This window comes from Cyrtonyx montezumae, unplaced genomic scaffold, assembly GCF_038088225.1.
Source record: "Cyrtonyx montezumae isolate F1298 unplaced genomic scaffold, pur_monq_1.0 scaffold_30, whole genome shotgun sequence".
Taxonomy (NCBI): domain Eukaryota; kingdom Metazoa; phylum Chordata; class Aves; order Galliformes; family Odontophoridae; genus Cyrtonyx; species Cyrtonyx montezumae.
In genome coordinates this window covers 1,274,707-1,287,713 of record NW_027072035.1, presented here as the reverse complement: position 1 = coordinate 1,287,713, position 13,007 = coordinate 1,274,707, and the positions used below count along the sequence as shown (strand labels likewise).

General features: G+C 34.2%; 1 protein-coding gene across 1 annotated transcript in view; it reads left to right on the top strand.

Annotated features, from left to right (window-relative positions):
* KDM4C (lysine demethylase 4C) overlaps nucleotides 1-13,007 on the top strand; it is a 263,542-nt gene that overhangs the window by 122,311 nt on the left and 128,224 nt on the right. Inside the window, exon 8 of the mRNA XM_065744185.1 lies at nucleotides 12,609-12,802. Coding sequence (XP_065600257.1) covers nucleotides 12,609-12,802 — 194 coding nt within the window. The remainder of the gene's footprint in view (nucleotides 1-12,608; nucleotides 12,803-13,007) is intronic.

Sequence of the window (13,007 nt, the reverse complement as noted above, 5' to 3'; positions counted from 1 at the left end):
AAACTGGTGAAAGGTGTAGAGAACGAGTCTTAGGAGGAGTGGTTTAGGGATATGGGGTTATTTGGCCTAGAGAAAAGCTGGCTGTTTGGAGACCTTGCCACTCCGTACTTTTACCCCAAAGGAAGTGGTAGCAAGCTGATGATTGGTCTCCCAAGTGGTATTGATATTAGGAAAAACTTCTTTATTACTGCTAAGTTTGTGAAGCATAGGAACAGACTGCCCAGGGAAGCAGCTGAGTTGCCATCCCTGGAGGTATTTAAAAGGTACACAGATGTGCTTAGGACATGATTTAGTGGTAGATCTGTCATCGCTATGTTAATGAAAGAACTTGATGACCGTATATGTCTTTCCCAGCCTAAAAGATCTTATAGTTCTCAGATTCTATTTTAAGTACTTTATCACCTTGCAGTATTGTTGGTAAAATATCCTCTGTTCATTTGGCAGAAGTGTTAATAATATTTTAATAATAACATCATATTGTCACGTAATTGTGAGCTTTTGTCAATGTGTAGGGAACAATTGGCTGATGACATTTCTAATTACTTTAGAGAGCAGTTATGAAAGAAGGCACGTAGATCTTATATGATCCTTTTATGTTCTACATCCGTTCAAAAAGAAGAATGATAAAATTACTCATGTTCTTTATTGTACTCTGTTCAGTAATAAAAATAAAATACAAAAGGAAAAATACCAAACTAAACATACAGGTTGATAAGGACAAAATCATCATAAGACAGTGTCATGTTTTTTTAATATACTTTCTACTAATGTTGAGTCTTTATTAACAGAGAAGTTCCTCTTTGTGTTTCATAACCCATGTTAGAGAAGATGCATCTTCATTTACTCATTACTCATCTGTGCTGTCCACATTATAAAAGCGTGTTTGCAAGTTTGCCACTTAGCAGGTATCTTTATAATAGTCTTGACATTTAAAAATACTTCGGCATGGTTAGGAAGTGTGGTTAAAGCACACTTGGCCTATCAAGAATCATCTTTTGGTTACTTCCTTTCTATTGAGAAAAGTAGTGTTTTGAACACAGATCTTCATAGACTCCTAACACCAAGGACTTGTGATAGAGTATGACAAGTGTAAACAAGTATAATCATGCAGTCATGTAGTAGATACATTAATGGTAGATAATTTGCAAGCATACATATCGCTGATGTTAGTACCTTCCCAACTTCAAAAGCTAGAAGATTGTCTGTGACCGTGAGTGGAAGTGTGGGAGAAAGTCCATACATGTATGCATTGTGATTCTTTTATCTGCTCTCTATAGATAGCCGTTCAGGTTTTGCTTCTAAAAGTTTTTAAGGTCTGGTATGTATGATGTTGTTCAGAAATACCAGTTTTTGTTGTTGTTGCTGTTGTTGTTTTTCCTTTTGTATTTCCTGGACAGCAAAATGCAGACCTTTGCTCAGTTATCTGAAGTGAAAGAAGTGTTGTCCATCACCTTCTAGTCCTACATTTGATTATCATTCATTTAGAGACTGAAATCATCAAGCTTTTGCATTGTCAAAATGCAGTCGTGGTTTTCTTCACTTGAGAGGAAGGGAATTCCATTGCTTTGAATGGTCTGGCATTTTTTTTTTCATTACGAGTTTAAATTTAATTCAGTCTTTGTGTTCACTGTGTTTGTGGATTTTCTTAATTTCTTTTTTCTTTTTTTTTCTTTCTTTGTTTTGGAAACTCATATTTTCCAGGGAGGAATTCAATTTTCCATGACTGTTGGCAGATGTTTCTCTAGGATCTTTAATGACAATGATGTATTTGTTGATAACTTAGTACTTGCTAGAAGGGACTTTGTTTCGCACCAGTGAGTGTGGGGTTTTTTTGTGCGTGACAGCCTTAGTCAACAGAAACATATTCAATTTCTTTCAAAAATGTCTAGGGGTGGTTTAACCCTATTTTGAATGCATGCTTCGTCTAAGGAATTTTCCTTGGTTCAATTACTCTGTCTTTTCTGTGGATGGTGAAATACGTAATGCAGGTATTCTACTCTTTTGACTCTTACATTTTTTGCAAGTTATATTTTTGAGTAATTTTAATATTTGAAGCTATTTTTCTAGGATACTAACCACAACAGTTACATTGTGAGCACTGAGTTTCCATGCTCTGTATTCCAGTGGTAGGTTTTGAGGTGTTTGGTTCATAGGCCTGCAAGTAGTTTATACTAACAATGTGTGATTTCTAAACACAAAAACCTTTGATAGGCTTTCCATACAGTTTTTTGTCCTTGTAAAGGCTGAACAACTTGTTATGGTTTTATGTTTTTTGTTGTATTATTGATATTCCACATCATAACATCATGTGTTGTACTGGGAGTTAATGCTCTAGCTGCATTCTGGGTACACCTGACCAGGAATTGAATCCAGCCCGCGGCGGTGAGAGCACTGGCTCCTAACCACTAGACCAAGAGCATTAGCTTCTTAGGGTCCTTCCAGCTTCTGGAGAGGGCAAACCTCTCCGTGGAACTGTTTTTGCTCAGGGACCTGGGTCTGCCTGGTGGGTGATGCATTAACTCCCAATACACCACATGATGTTATGATGTGGAATATCAATAATACAACAAAAACCATAAAACCATAACACAACTTTTTTTGTTTGTTTTTACCTTAGTTAGTGAGGTAGTGGGAAGGAGAAAACACTATGTAAAATCCTGCTAAGCTGTTGACGTAAGACAATTACTTAACAGTTTATATTTGGTAGTAGCTATTGTGTTCCTGTGCTAGGGGGAAATTTCTGACAACTTTAAAATGCTAAGTTGCTTTCTTTTGTTGCTACCTCAGTTTGAGAGAAAATTGTGGTGAAAGTGTGAACTCCTCAAAGGTAAGACATGTTGGTTTTGCTATTATCCAACTGCTTTTGAAGGAAACGAACATTTTAGTACAGTATGTATGTGTTTTATAAGTGTGTACATACATATATGTGTGTGTGTGTGTGTATATATATACATTGTATGTGCATTTTATACATGTGTATATATATAACATGCATAATTCTTATTTATAGTCAGATGGTAAATTGCTTTATTTTCTGGCAGTCTTTTTTTGAGAATTTCAAATGGGAAGAGAAGTGTGTTAATCTGAAGATAACAGGCAACATTGTTTATGACGTGCCATTGTTAAATAAGATCTTAATTACTGCTAGGGTGTTCAAAATCTGAAATCCCAGTAAACAGGACAAAACCATGCTAACATATTCACAGGATAAATAAATAAATAGATAGAGAGATAAAGTTCTATGCAAAAGTTGTGTACCAATAATGCCCTCTTACTTTGTAATTCTGTTCCTGTTTGATGTATTCCAAATTCTCCCGGCAAACTTGGTCAACTAATAATAAGATCTTAGTTTCAACTCTTAGTTCTAAAGGGCTGACAGATAGTTTTCTTGTCATTAATGGAACAAATGATATTTCTGACAACAAATGATGAGTAGTGGGCCAAAATGAACTTCTCTGATTAGGTTAGGCAGAGATTTTTTGGGAAAAAGAGTTACTTGACATGTAGAAATGTGAACAATAACCTAGCGAAATAAAATCCAGAAGTTACATAGGACAGCATTTATTGCATGATCAATTCAGCTGTTGGTTCCTCTGACTTTAAAAGACTTGAAGACAGCTGTTTTCAGTGATGCTTGAAGGACTGTTCTTTAAAGCTACACTGCATATATAAAATCTATCCTTAGTGCTTTTTGTTTGCATTGGTTCTGACAGGATTGCTTTTTATGTCTTTTTTGTTTTTCTAGGAAGATTGGAGATTTTTTTTTTTAATCACAGTGCTCTATAACTTAATTAGTTTGGATTTAAACAGGAGTATTACATTGGATATCTACTGTTTCTTTCCTTACTGTGTTCTGTTAACAGGCAAATTACTTCAGTGTGTAGGTGGAAATTATTTTATTTCTCCTGTTTACTACATTTTCCAATAATCCAGTAGGACTGCATCATTATTTTGCCTTCATTAATGTTTTTCTGTCCTCCATGCTTGTTTGTTCTTTCATTTTCTGTGTCAGAATTGGATTTTTTTAGAGAGGCTTATTTAGAGAGAAAAAATATTTTAAGAAGCCTGAGAAAATATTTTTCTTCAATTCAGAAATAAGATTTACCATTTGGAGCAATGAACGCAAAGTCAAATAAATTCTAGTATTGGTTCTGACTGTGATGTGACTTTGACAAACAATTCTCTCTGTGGTCTGGTTTCTTCTTTTCTGTTATCAGGAAGAAACATGAATATTTGCAAAGCATTCTCAAATTCCTGGGCTTGGGTGTAGAAGTGATATCTTCATTATCTGTTGGAAAGCACATAGGTTTGCTAAATTTTGTTCTGTTTTGCTGATCTGGAGTACAAATGAAGTGATTTTGGGAAAATATGAACTCAATTTAAGAATCATATTGTCTAAACAATGATTCAGTAGATTGACAGTCTAGAATAAGACTGTGTTAGGTGTTAATTCTTGCAGTTCCTATCTGCTGTGGATTTTCCTCCTAGCAACTGGTGAGCTTATTGGTATACAAATGTATCAGTGGTTTATTGACCCTACTGTTTGACTCAGTATGTACAAATGCTGCAAAATATCTGTGTGTGACAGATGTTAGGCAACTGATTTTGAAAAACTGAGCCAAGTGATTGCAGCTATCTATTACATACCTTACAGAAACTTAATGAAAATAACAGCGCTTTCTGTGCTTCACACAAGACTTGACGACATCTTTTCTCTCTGATAAGAATTTCATTGCTGAATTCTCCTTCCTCCAGACAGAAATCATTATGTAATGAGATTTACTATTCATAATATTAAATTGTTATTCTTAACATTTCTTAATACAGTATTCTGTAAGCTAGAAGCTGACATCTGAGAAAAATGCATCTCAGTTGTGACATTTTAGAATGTCTTTAATTTTATTTTTTTTAAGTTGCTTTCTAAACTTAAATAAGGAGTTTGTAATGTTATTAATTAATAATCTGTTTATATCGTGTTTCAGAAGCAATGTTGTGAAATACCCAGCAGTGTTATGGCTTTAGATGAGTCTAAGCAGAGTTTGGTTTTCAGCATGAGCTATCTGCGAGCGTGATCGGATGTAGATGCACTCAAAATTCTAAATAATGGCAGTTAGCATTGTGAACTCATAAAAATTGAATTGCTGTTAAAAAATGAACCTATGCTCATCTATTTAAATTACTATAAATCTTAAATTATTGTTAAGTCTTAAGATTTTTTTGAAATTTCTTTTCAAAGTCCTGACAAAATTTGACTAACTGGCATAACAAGTACCATTAATAATAATGTACAGATTTAATAGTTGTGTTTATAAACAGTCTTTACCTTAAATGGAGGTAACAGTTTACTTTATCCAATAGAAAGATTCTCAGGATAGCAGGAAAAGTTCTTACTCCTTCTCTTGTAAACCAGGTGTTTATATGTGTCTGCCATCCTCCTTAAATCTGCAGTAGGTTCTAACCTGAACTTTTTCTCAAAAGGAACAATAGCATGAATTTTCAAAATATTTTTTTTTTGGTTCAGATTAGAGAAGGAACATATTTTTAGCAAGATTTTACAATTTCGCTGACTTACATACAATATATTTCTACTCTTCATTTGCTACAACTACAGAACTAAGGCTGTATGTAGGTATTCAGAATTTCTGTGCTTAGGCTATTTGTGATTACTGTTTTTACACTTGATAGCAGTAGGAAATCCATTGTAATGGATTATACAGAGAGGCTCATGATGCCCTGTCACTTGAACTGTTCAGTGCTACGTTGAATGGGGACCTGGGCAGCCTGATCAGTGTGTAATCAGTGTGGAGGCTGGCCCACAGCACCAGGTTGGAATTGGATATTCTTTAAGGTCCCTTCCAACCTAAGTCATTCTGTGATGTCTGTGGAATTTATATAATGAAGATGAGGAATAGCATTGTAGTGCCCCTGCATTAGCTAGCCACAAAGTACAGTTTATTGTTTATGAGATGATTTGTAACATGACAATACAGTCTTGTTTTTTTCTGTATCATCTTCTGGATGGGTAGCAACACTTGAAGAGTGAACATGCTATCTTGTGTACTAATCTGACAATTATAAGCTAGAGTTCAGAGTGGCATGTAATATTTTGGACTTATATAAAGCTCATTCCCTCCTTTCATCCTGATATTTACCTGTCTCCCTCAAGTTCCTCGGATCATAGACTGATGTTTAGCTTTCATTTTGAATTTCACTGCTTATTGCAGTGTACTGAAGTTGTACTTTAGTCAAGTCATTTCTGGGTCTTGTGAGCTAAGAAAGTATTATTATAAGAGCAGTAATGGCAGATAGCATAAACAGTAAGAATGTCTGGGAGATAGGAAAAGATGTCCTTCTTTCAGTAATTTCCTGTCAGTGTTTCTGTTTTTAAGAGAACGCTGGTGCTCTGGATGAAAACAGATGTTTTCACAGCGGCACCTGGCTCTGTTGGAATAAGTTCCACTTTTTTATATTTTTAAATATAAAATGAAGCCTTTTTTTTTGGGGGGGGGGGCGGGGGGGGTGGAATGCATAGGTGGCATAATGGATAAGTGGAAACTAAATTGGAAATAGGAAATGAGTAAAAATAATATTTTTCAGTGAAGTGTTTAAATATTGGACAATTTTACTAATACTGCATACTATTTGCTTAAGCATGTATGAATACAAATAATTATTTTATTAAAAGCATTTTGTTCTGTTATTTCCTTGACACATAGTGGAATGTATAAAAAGGCCTTTAAAGAAAGTGATGTTCTGAATTTGTGTTTTGTATGATGGGATATGACAAGGAACTGCTTGTATTTTCTTTGACTGTCAGAGGAAGGCTTGGCTTATTGCAGTTTGTATAGATGGCTAACTAATATCAAAGGTTTCTGCAGCAGTGCCCCAAAATTGCCAGCAGGTCAGTGTGAAAATGCATCACAACCTGATTCCACGACACAGAGCAGTTATTGCTACTAGGATTTATTAAATTCTGTCCTGCAAATAAATGCTGCCTGACAAGCACTTGCTCTTTGGATAGTCCACAGGATGTAGTTCTGTCTGCAGCACCTATTAATAAAGCTTATCAAAATACATTTTTGAATATCGTATGTTTAAGGTACTGCAAGCATCATGGAATACAGTAGGTATAATGATGCAGTTGATGTTAAACTGGGAAGAAGAATCCAAATTAAGTAAAATATGTCTCTCCAATAAATTTACCTTTGCCATTGTAACATTAAGAAAGGTTTAATCACTATAAGCAGTTAGGAAAGTACATAAAAAATGTGATGTGAGAAATCCTGTACTGAGGGACATGGTTTAGATGTTGTACTAAGGGACAAAGTTTAAGTGGGGAAATACTGGTGGACTGGATGGTCTTGGAGGTATTCTACAACTTTTGTGATTCTGTGATTCTAAATACCTTGACTAGATGATTTTTAGAGTGCATTTTTTTGACTGCGATTTGTACAGCACATAAAGTTTACTATCCTAATACTTTCTTCATTCTGCTTATTTGTTGCTTTGTTATATGTTTTATAATGCCCATTCTCCTTTCATTTCTCTTGCTGTCCCACAGGTGTATATAGTGACATTTTACCTGTGTTGTACAAATTGCAACACACTTTTTAAAAATGGTTACATAAGTGAGGGACACATACTAGATTCTTAATGCTGTAAAATGTTTTTAAGAGTTTTGTTTAGGTTTTAGTGTAAATGTGATTTTGTCAAAATACTGGTGAAAATGTGAATCCTACCCTTATCTCACTGAGAGTAATTAGGAAAAAAAAATATTTTGAAAGATGCTTGGGTATGTGTCAAACATGCATAGATCTAGAATCTTGACATATTCATCTCAATTTTTCTGAATTAGAGCCACTAATGAGAGTAATTTAATTTTTATATACAAAGTACTTCTTTGTTTCCATTTATAAACAACGTTTATTAGGAAAAAAATTACTGTGGCTAAGCATGCCCGCATTTACTAATAAATGTTATCTGAATTGCTTACCTCCAAGCAGTTGATAGATGAAATAATAATAGTAATTGTTACTTTGATGATGTTAATAGTATCAAAAGATTGGGAGAGCATTCTGCTCCCTTAATTGCTCTGATTATCTAACTAATCTTTGATTGAAGAGTATGTTTCAGACGGATTCTCCTGCACATAGAAAGTAACTCCTTCTGTTGTATAGATTGGGATGTTTGCCTATCCCAACATCTTCTACATTTTACTTGTTTTTTTGTGTTGTGAGTTAATGTATGTTCTTTGTGAATAATATTTTTTCCATAGGTAGGGCTGTATTAGGTATGCTGTGTAGTACCTAATGTATTCTCACTTTTATCAATACATGCCAGTCTTGACCAGTATGTTCTGAACTTACCCATTTTGCCATCACTTGTGATCTATCTCAAAGAGGACTATTGGATGGTGAAGATAACTCCTATAGTATGAGTGCTGATAGAGAGTGGCCTGAAACAGTTAGGTTTGTCTGCTTATTGGGGTGGGTTATTATTCTTTCTACTGTTTTATAGAAAGTAGTGACTTACATTTTTACTGTTTTTGTATTTCTCAGTATATGATTTTAGTGATATAACAACAGTGATTTTATATCTACTCTATTAGATGATTCTAACATTATTATCATCTATGAATGTACTATATTTAATATTTTTGTATAAAGTGGTATGCCCTATACCTGCATCCCTAGAGGCTTGTCAATCAAAGTGATGTTTAGTTTTACTTCAAGGATAGAAGCATTCAGTCACTTTTTTGTCTCTGAAGCTGGAAGTCATGTAAACGTCAACTGTATGTCAATTAAATGAGAAGTGAAAAATGAACATTGTTCCCCCCAAGAAGAACCCAAAATACCCGCCTCCAGTTTATTTATTAAAGCCACTGTTGTTTTTTTTTCTTTCTTTCTTTCCATTTTTTTTTCTTTTCCCCTGGATTATTTTAGGGAAAGTGATCCAAAGTAGTTTTCAGAACACCTGTTTTTACTATCTAATACAATACTTCAAAATATTTATCCAGTTATCTAGCTACTTCAGTAGCTAGAGCCTTGTCCTCTGTATTTTTAGTATTTTCTGTATATATTTTTCTATATATTCTTCTGTACTTCAGGCAAGCAATAATAGTGTTGAGCATGATGCTTCTCCGTAACTTTCTACACGGGGTTGTACATTTTTAGAAACTTAAAATCTTTTTAAAAAATTGGCTATATTCGTAGTGTCTGCCATTTATTCATAAGTCACGTGCAGTAGTTCTGTTAAATTATAGTGGAATTTCATCAAAAATTGCTGAAATTCTGTGCCTCACTTATTCTTTTCATATATCATTTCATCAGAGTGTGTTTTTTCTTAGCGTTTTTTATTCTTTGGGTTTAAATAATGGGCTTTTTTTTACCCTAAACAGCTGTAAGTCTTACAGTTAATAGAAAAACCAGTAGTCCCTTACAGTTTCTGCTGTGTGTGGTGCAGTGCATCTTAAGTTTGAAGGGTTTTTGTGTACGAACAGATAGGAAAGTGTTTCTTGTACATATTTCAAATATTATTTTTTGAAAAGAAAAATTCTGTAATGCAGCAACTGCATACATGCCGCCCATACCTCAGTTCCTTTTCTGTTTCTGGTTACTGTGACTGATCAAGGACTTGATGAATGAGAGACAGTTTCAAAGAATGTCTATAGATAGAGTGATAGATAAATTGTATTTGAAAAAAGAAAATTGTAATCAGATTCTTTTGGACAAAAACTCCTATTAAATGCACTTGATTAAAAATGGAATTTCAATAGAATCCTTAGAGTTGGAAGTAACTTTTTATGGTCATCTAGTCCAGCTCCCCTGCAATGACCAGGGACATACACAGCTAGATCAGGTTGCCCAGGGCATGGTCCAGCCTCTCCCTGGATCCATCCATACATTCAACCTAAGTCTCCCCCCTTTAAGCCTGAAACCAGTTTCCCACTGTTCTGTCACCACAGACCCTGCGAAAGAGTCTGTCTCTTTCTTTCCTGTATCTCCCGTTCAGATATAGAAAGGCTGCTATTAGGTCACCTCACAGCCTTGTCTTCTTCGTGCTGAACAGATCAGCTCTTCCAGCTTGTTCTTATAGATGAAGCACCCCAGGTCTTTTATGGCAGTACTGTGCTCAATCCTTACATTGCCCAGCTGCTTCTTCTTTTCATTTAATCTTCCATTATAGAGTGGCGTTATGAAAATGTAGCATATTGATGTTGACAATCAAATGACTTAATATGACCATTTGCTAGGTGAATGTAAGACTTAACTGACTGAATTTAAACATGTGAATTAAATAAAACGTAGTTTTAAACTGGTAACATTATTAATCTGTGAGTAGTTCATAAATATTTTAAATTTAACCATTTATTTCTTAAGAATTAGAACTTTTTTAAATTACAGTTTAGGCATATCCAATCTGTTATGTCTAATTCTTCTAAACTATGTCTATTCAAGTAGTAGTAACTGACTTTCCAGCAAAAATCAGGCTGCAGTGTATTTCTGCTTTCTGTATGTAGATGGAGGAGTTAAATTTTTCTTCTGGCATATTTTGAAGTAGTGAAGCTAACTTTACAACTGCTGCGGTCTGCAGATTGCATGTAGCTTTTCCACGTGCCAGTCCCTACGTATCACTACAGCAGTAGTAGTGGGGACTTCCTTGGGACAGTGGTGTGATGTGTTGTGGTAGGAACTATTTGGAAATATGTGGAATGAAGCTGTGATTGCGTTCCTTATCTCATTATTCAGAAACTCACCCCGTTTTGAATTTAAAATGTGGAGGAAACTTTTCTACAGGAAATCTCATACTTAATGAATGTAATAAATACGTACATAATGAACATAATACAAATTCAGAGATATTTTATGGAAAAAGAATGCATCATACTATAAGTGTACCAACGACAAAAGAGCAGGATTCTGTTTTGAAGAAAGAAAACAGTATTCTGTGCAAGCTACAGTGGAAAATCTGCTTTAGCAGCATTCTGGATTAGATGATCTCCAGTCACCCCTTCTAAGCACTTTTGTGATACAGTTCTCTGATTCCTGAGACATAATGGTTTCAAAAATAATATTTTATTTGTATCCTTAAGTTTAGAAACTTGATCAACAAAATAATTCTATCTGGAGACTGGGCCTCATCTGATGTTAAATAAAAAACCCTAGTTCTGCTAACTAAAGTTTGGCACATTGTTTTAGAAGATGTTGTGTTTCCAGTAACTTGCCATTAACTCATTACTGTATTATTTCAGTGATATTCTAGCTTTTGTCTTCAGGTTTTCTTATTTTGTCTTTTTTGAAGACATTGAAAAGAAAGCAAACATGTTAAATGATCTTGGTTCTTTCTTTTCATTATACTACTTACACTTTTCAAGAAAAAGGTAAATTAGAAATAGTTAGAAAGAGCAGACAAAGAAATTTGTATCCAGCCCACAGAAAGCAAGCTAATAAACACCAGCAGTCTGTCTCATGGGTATTTCTCTTTTTTTGTAAAAGTGAACACCTTCCATGTTTTTTCACCTCTTATAAATTAACTGTAGCTAACTGGAAAGGCAGGCTATGTATTTAATATTTTTTGTATTATTTATCTGTTTACCTTAAAGAAAATGTTATCTTTGTTTTGCCCATTAACAGAGTCTAACAGAGTCTATGCTATTAGCAATAGTATTAAATTCTTTGAAGGTCTTTCTACTTAAGAATCTATTTTTAACCAGTTTGCTTTTAATCTGAATAGTTTACATACTGCAGGCACATTGATTATTTGTTGCAGCCTCTTACAGTAAGTGTTTTGAAGATTAGGTACAATAACTTCAGATCTAAAATAATCTGTCAGCATTTATGGTGTATCTTTTAAAAATCTCATGCATTTTGACAGTTGTTTAGTGCTAATTCAATTAGTATAAAATATTCCACTGATGTGTGGAATTTGAAAGAAAAAACTACAAAATTATTGATCAGAGACCAAGTGAAGTTGATGAGTATGTGAGATTTCAAGGTTTATGTTACACAGAAGTCAGGTTTATAACACTCTTGTCTAGATTTTAAAACATAAATTCTTAAACTCTTAAATATCTGCTCCTCGCTCTTGCTTGTTCCTTCTTTTTTGCAGGAAAACTCAAACAGAAAAGAAGCTTTGTGTGATTTTGTGTGCATTTCTTAACTGTAAAATTTTCTCTTTGGAAGAGATGTAAAAGTTGGAACCCTCTAAATGGGTGCATATACCTTTGGGATGGGTGGCTACTACATCAGTTATTTTTAAGAAGAAAATAATGATAGTACTGAAGATTTATGCAGTGTTTGGATTCAATATATCAGGCTTAAACTTAGCACAGTTAATAGAGCTAAAAGTAAAGCTTATCGTTTCTTCTTGTTTTTAGCTTTAGAAATTAGTCAAGCCTTAAAGGAGCTGAAATACCTCTATAGTATCCTGGAATATCACATTTGCTGTATTAACATCTTATCTGAATTCTTCTTAGAGTAGAATAAATGAGGAAAATGGAAAATTTTGATTTGAGTTGGATTCCACATGGTGTGATTTTTGTTACTGATTTTTTTAACTACAAGCTGTGGCATATTATACAACTTGTCACTTCTCTCTTCTTTTTGCAGTGCACCTGCAGGAAAGATATGGTGACAATATCCATGGATGTTTTTGTGAGGAAGTTTCAACCAGACAGATACCAGCTGTGGAAACAAGGGAAAGATTTATATACTATTGATCATACAAAGCCGACTCCTGAATCAACGCCTGAAGTAAAGATGTGGCTACAGAGAAGAAAGAAAATAAGGAAACTTTCCAAGAGGTATTTTGGTTTTTTTGTTTCTTTATCCTTCATTTGCTTGTTTTCAATATGATGTCCATTAACTTCTGGTTTCTTTTGTGTCTCTCTGACATTCTGTTTTAGTTCATTTACTTAGATAAAATTATTTATTTTAATTTTGTTATTTTAAATGTGGGAATAAGTGAGTCTTCTTTCAGAGTGGCTATGAAAAGTTCATTCTTATCTT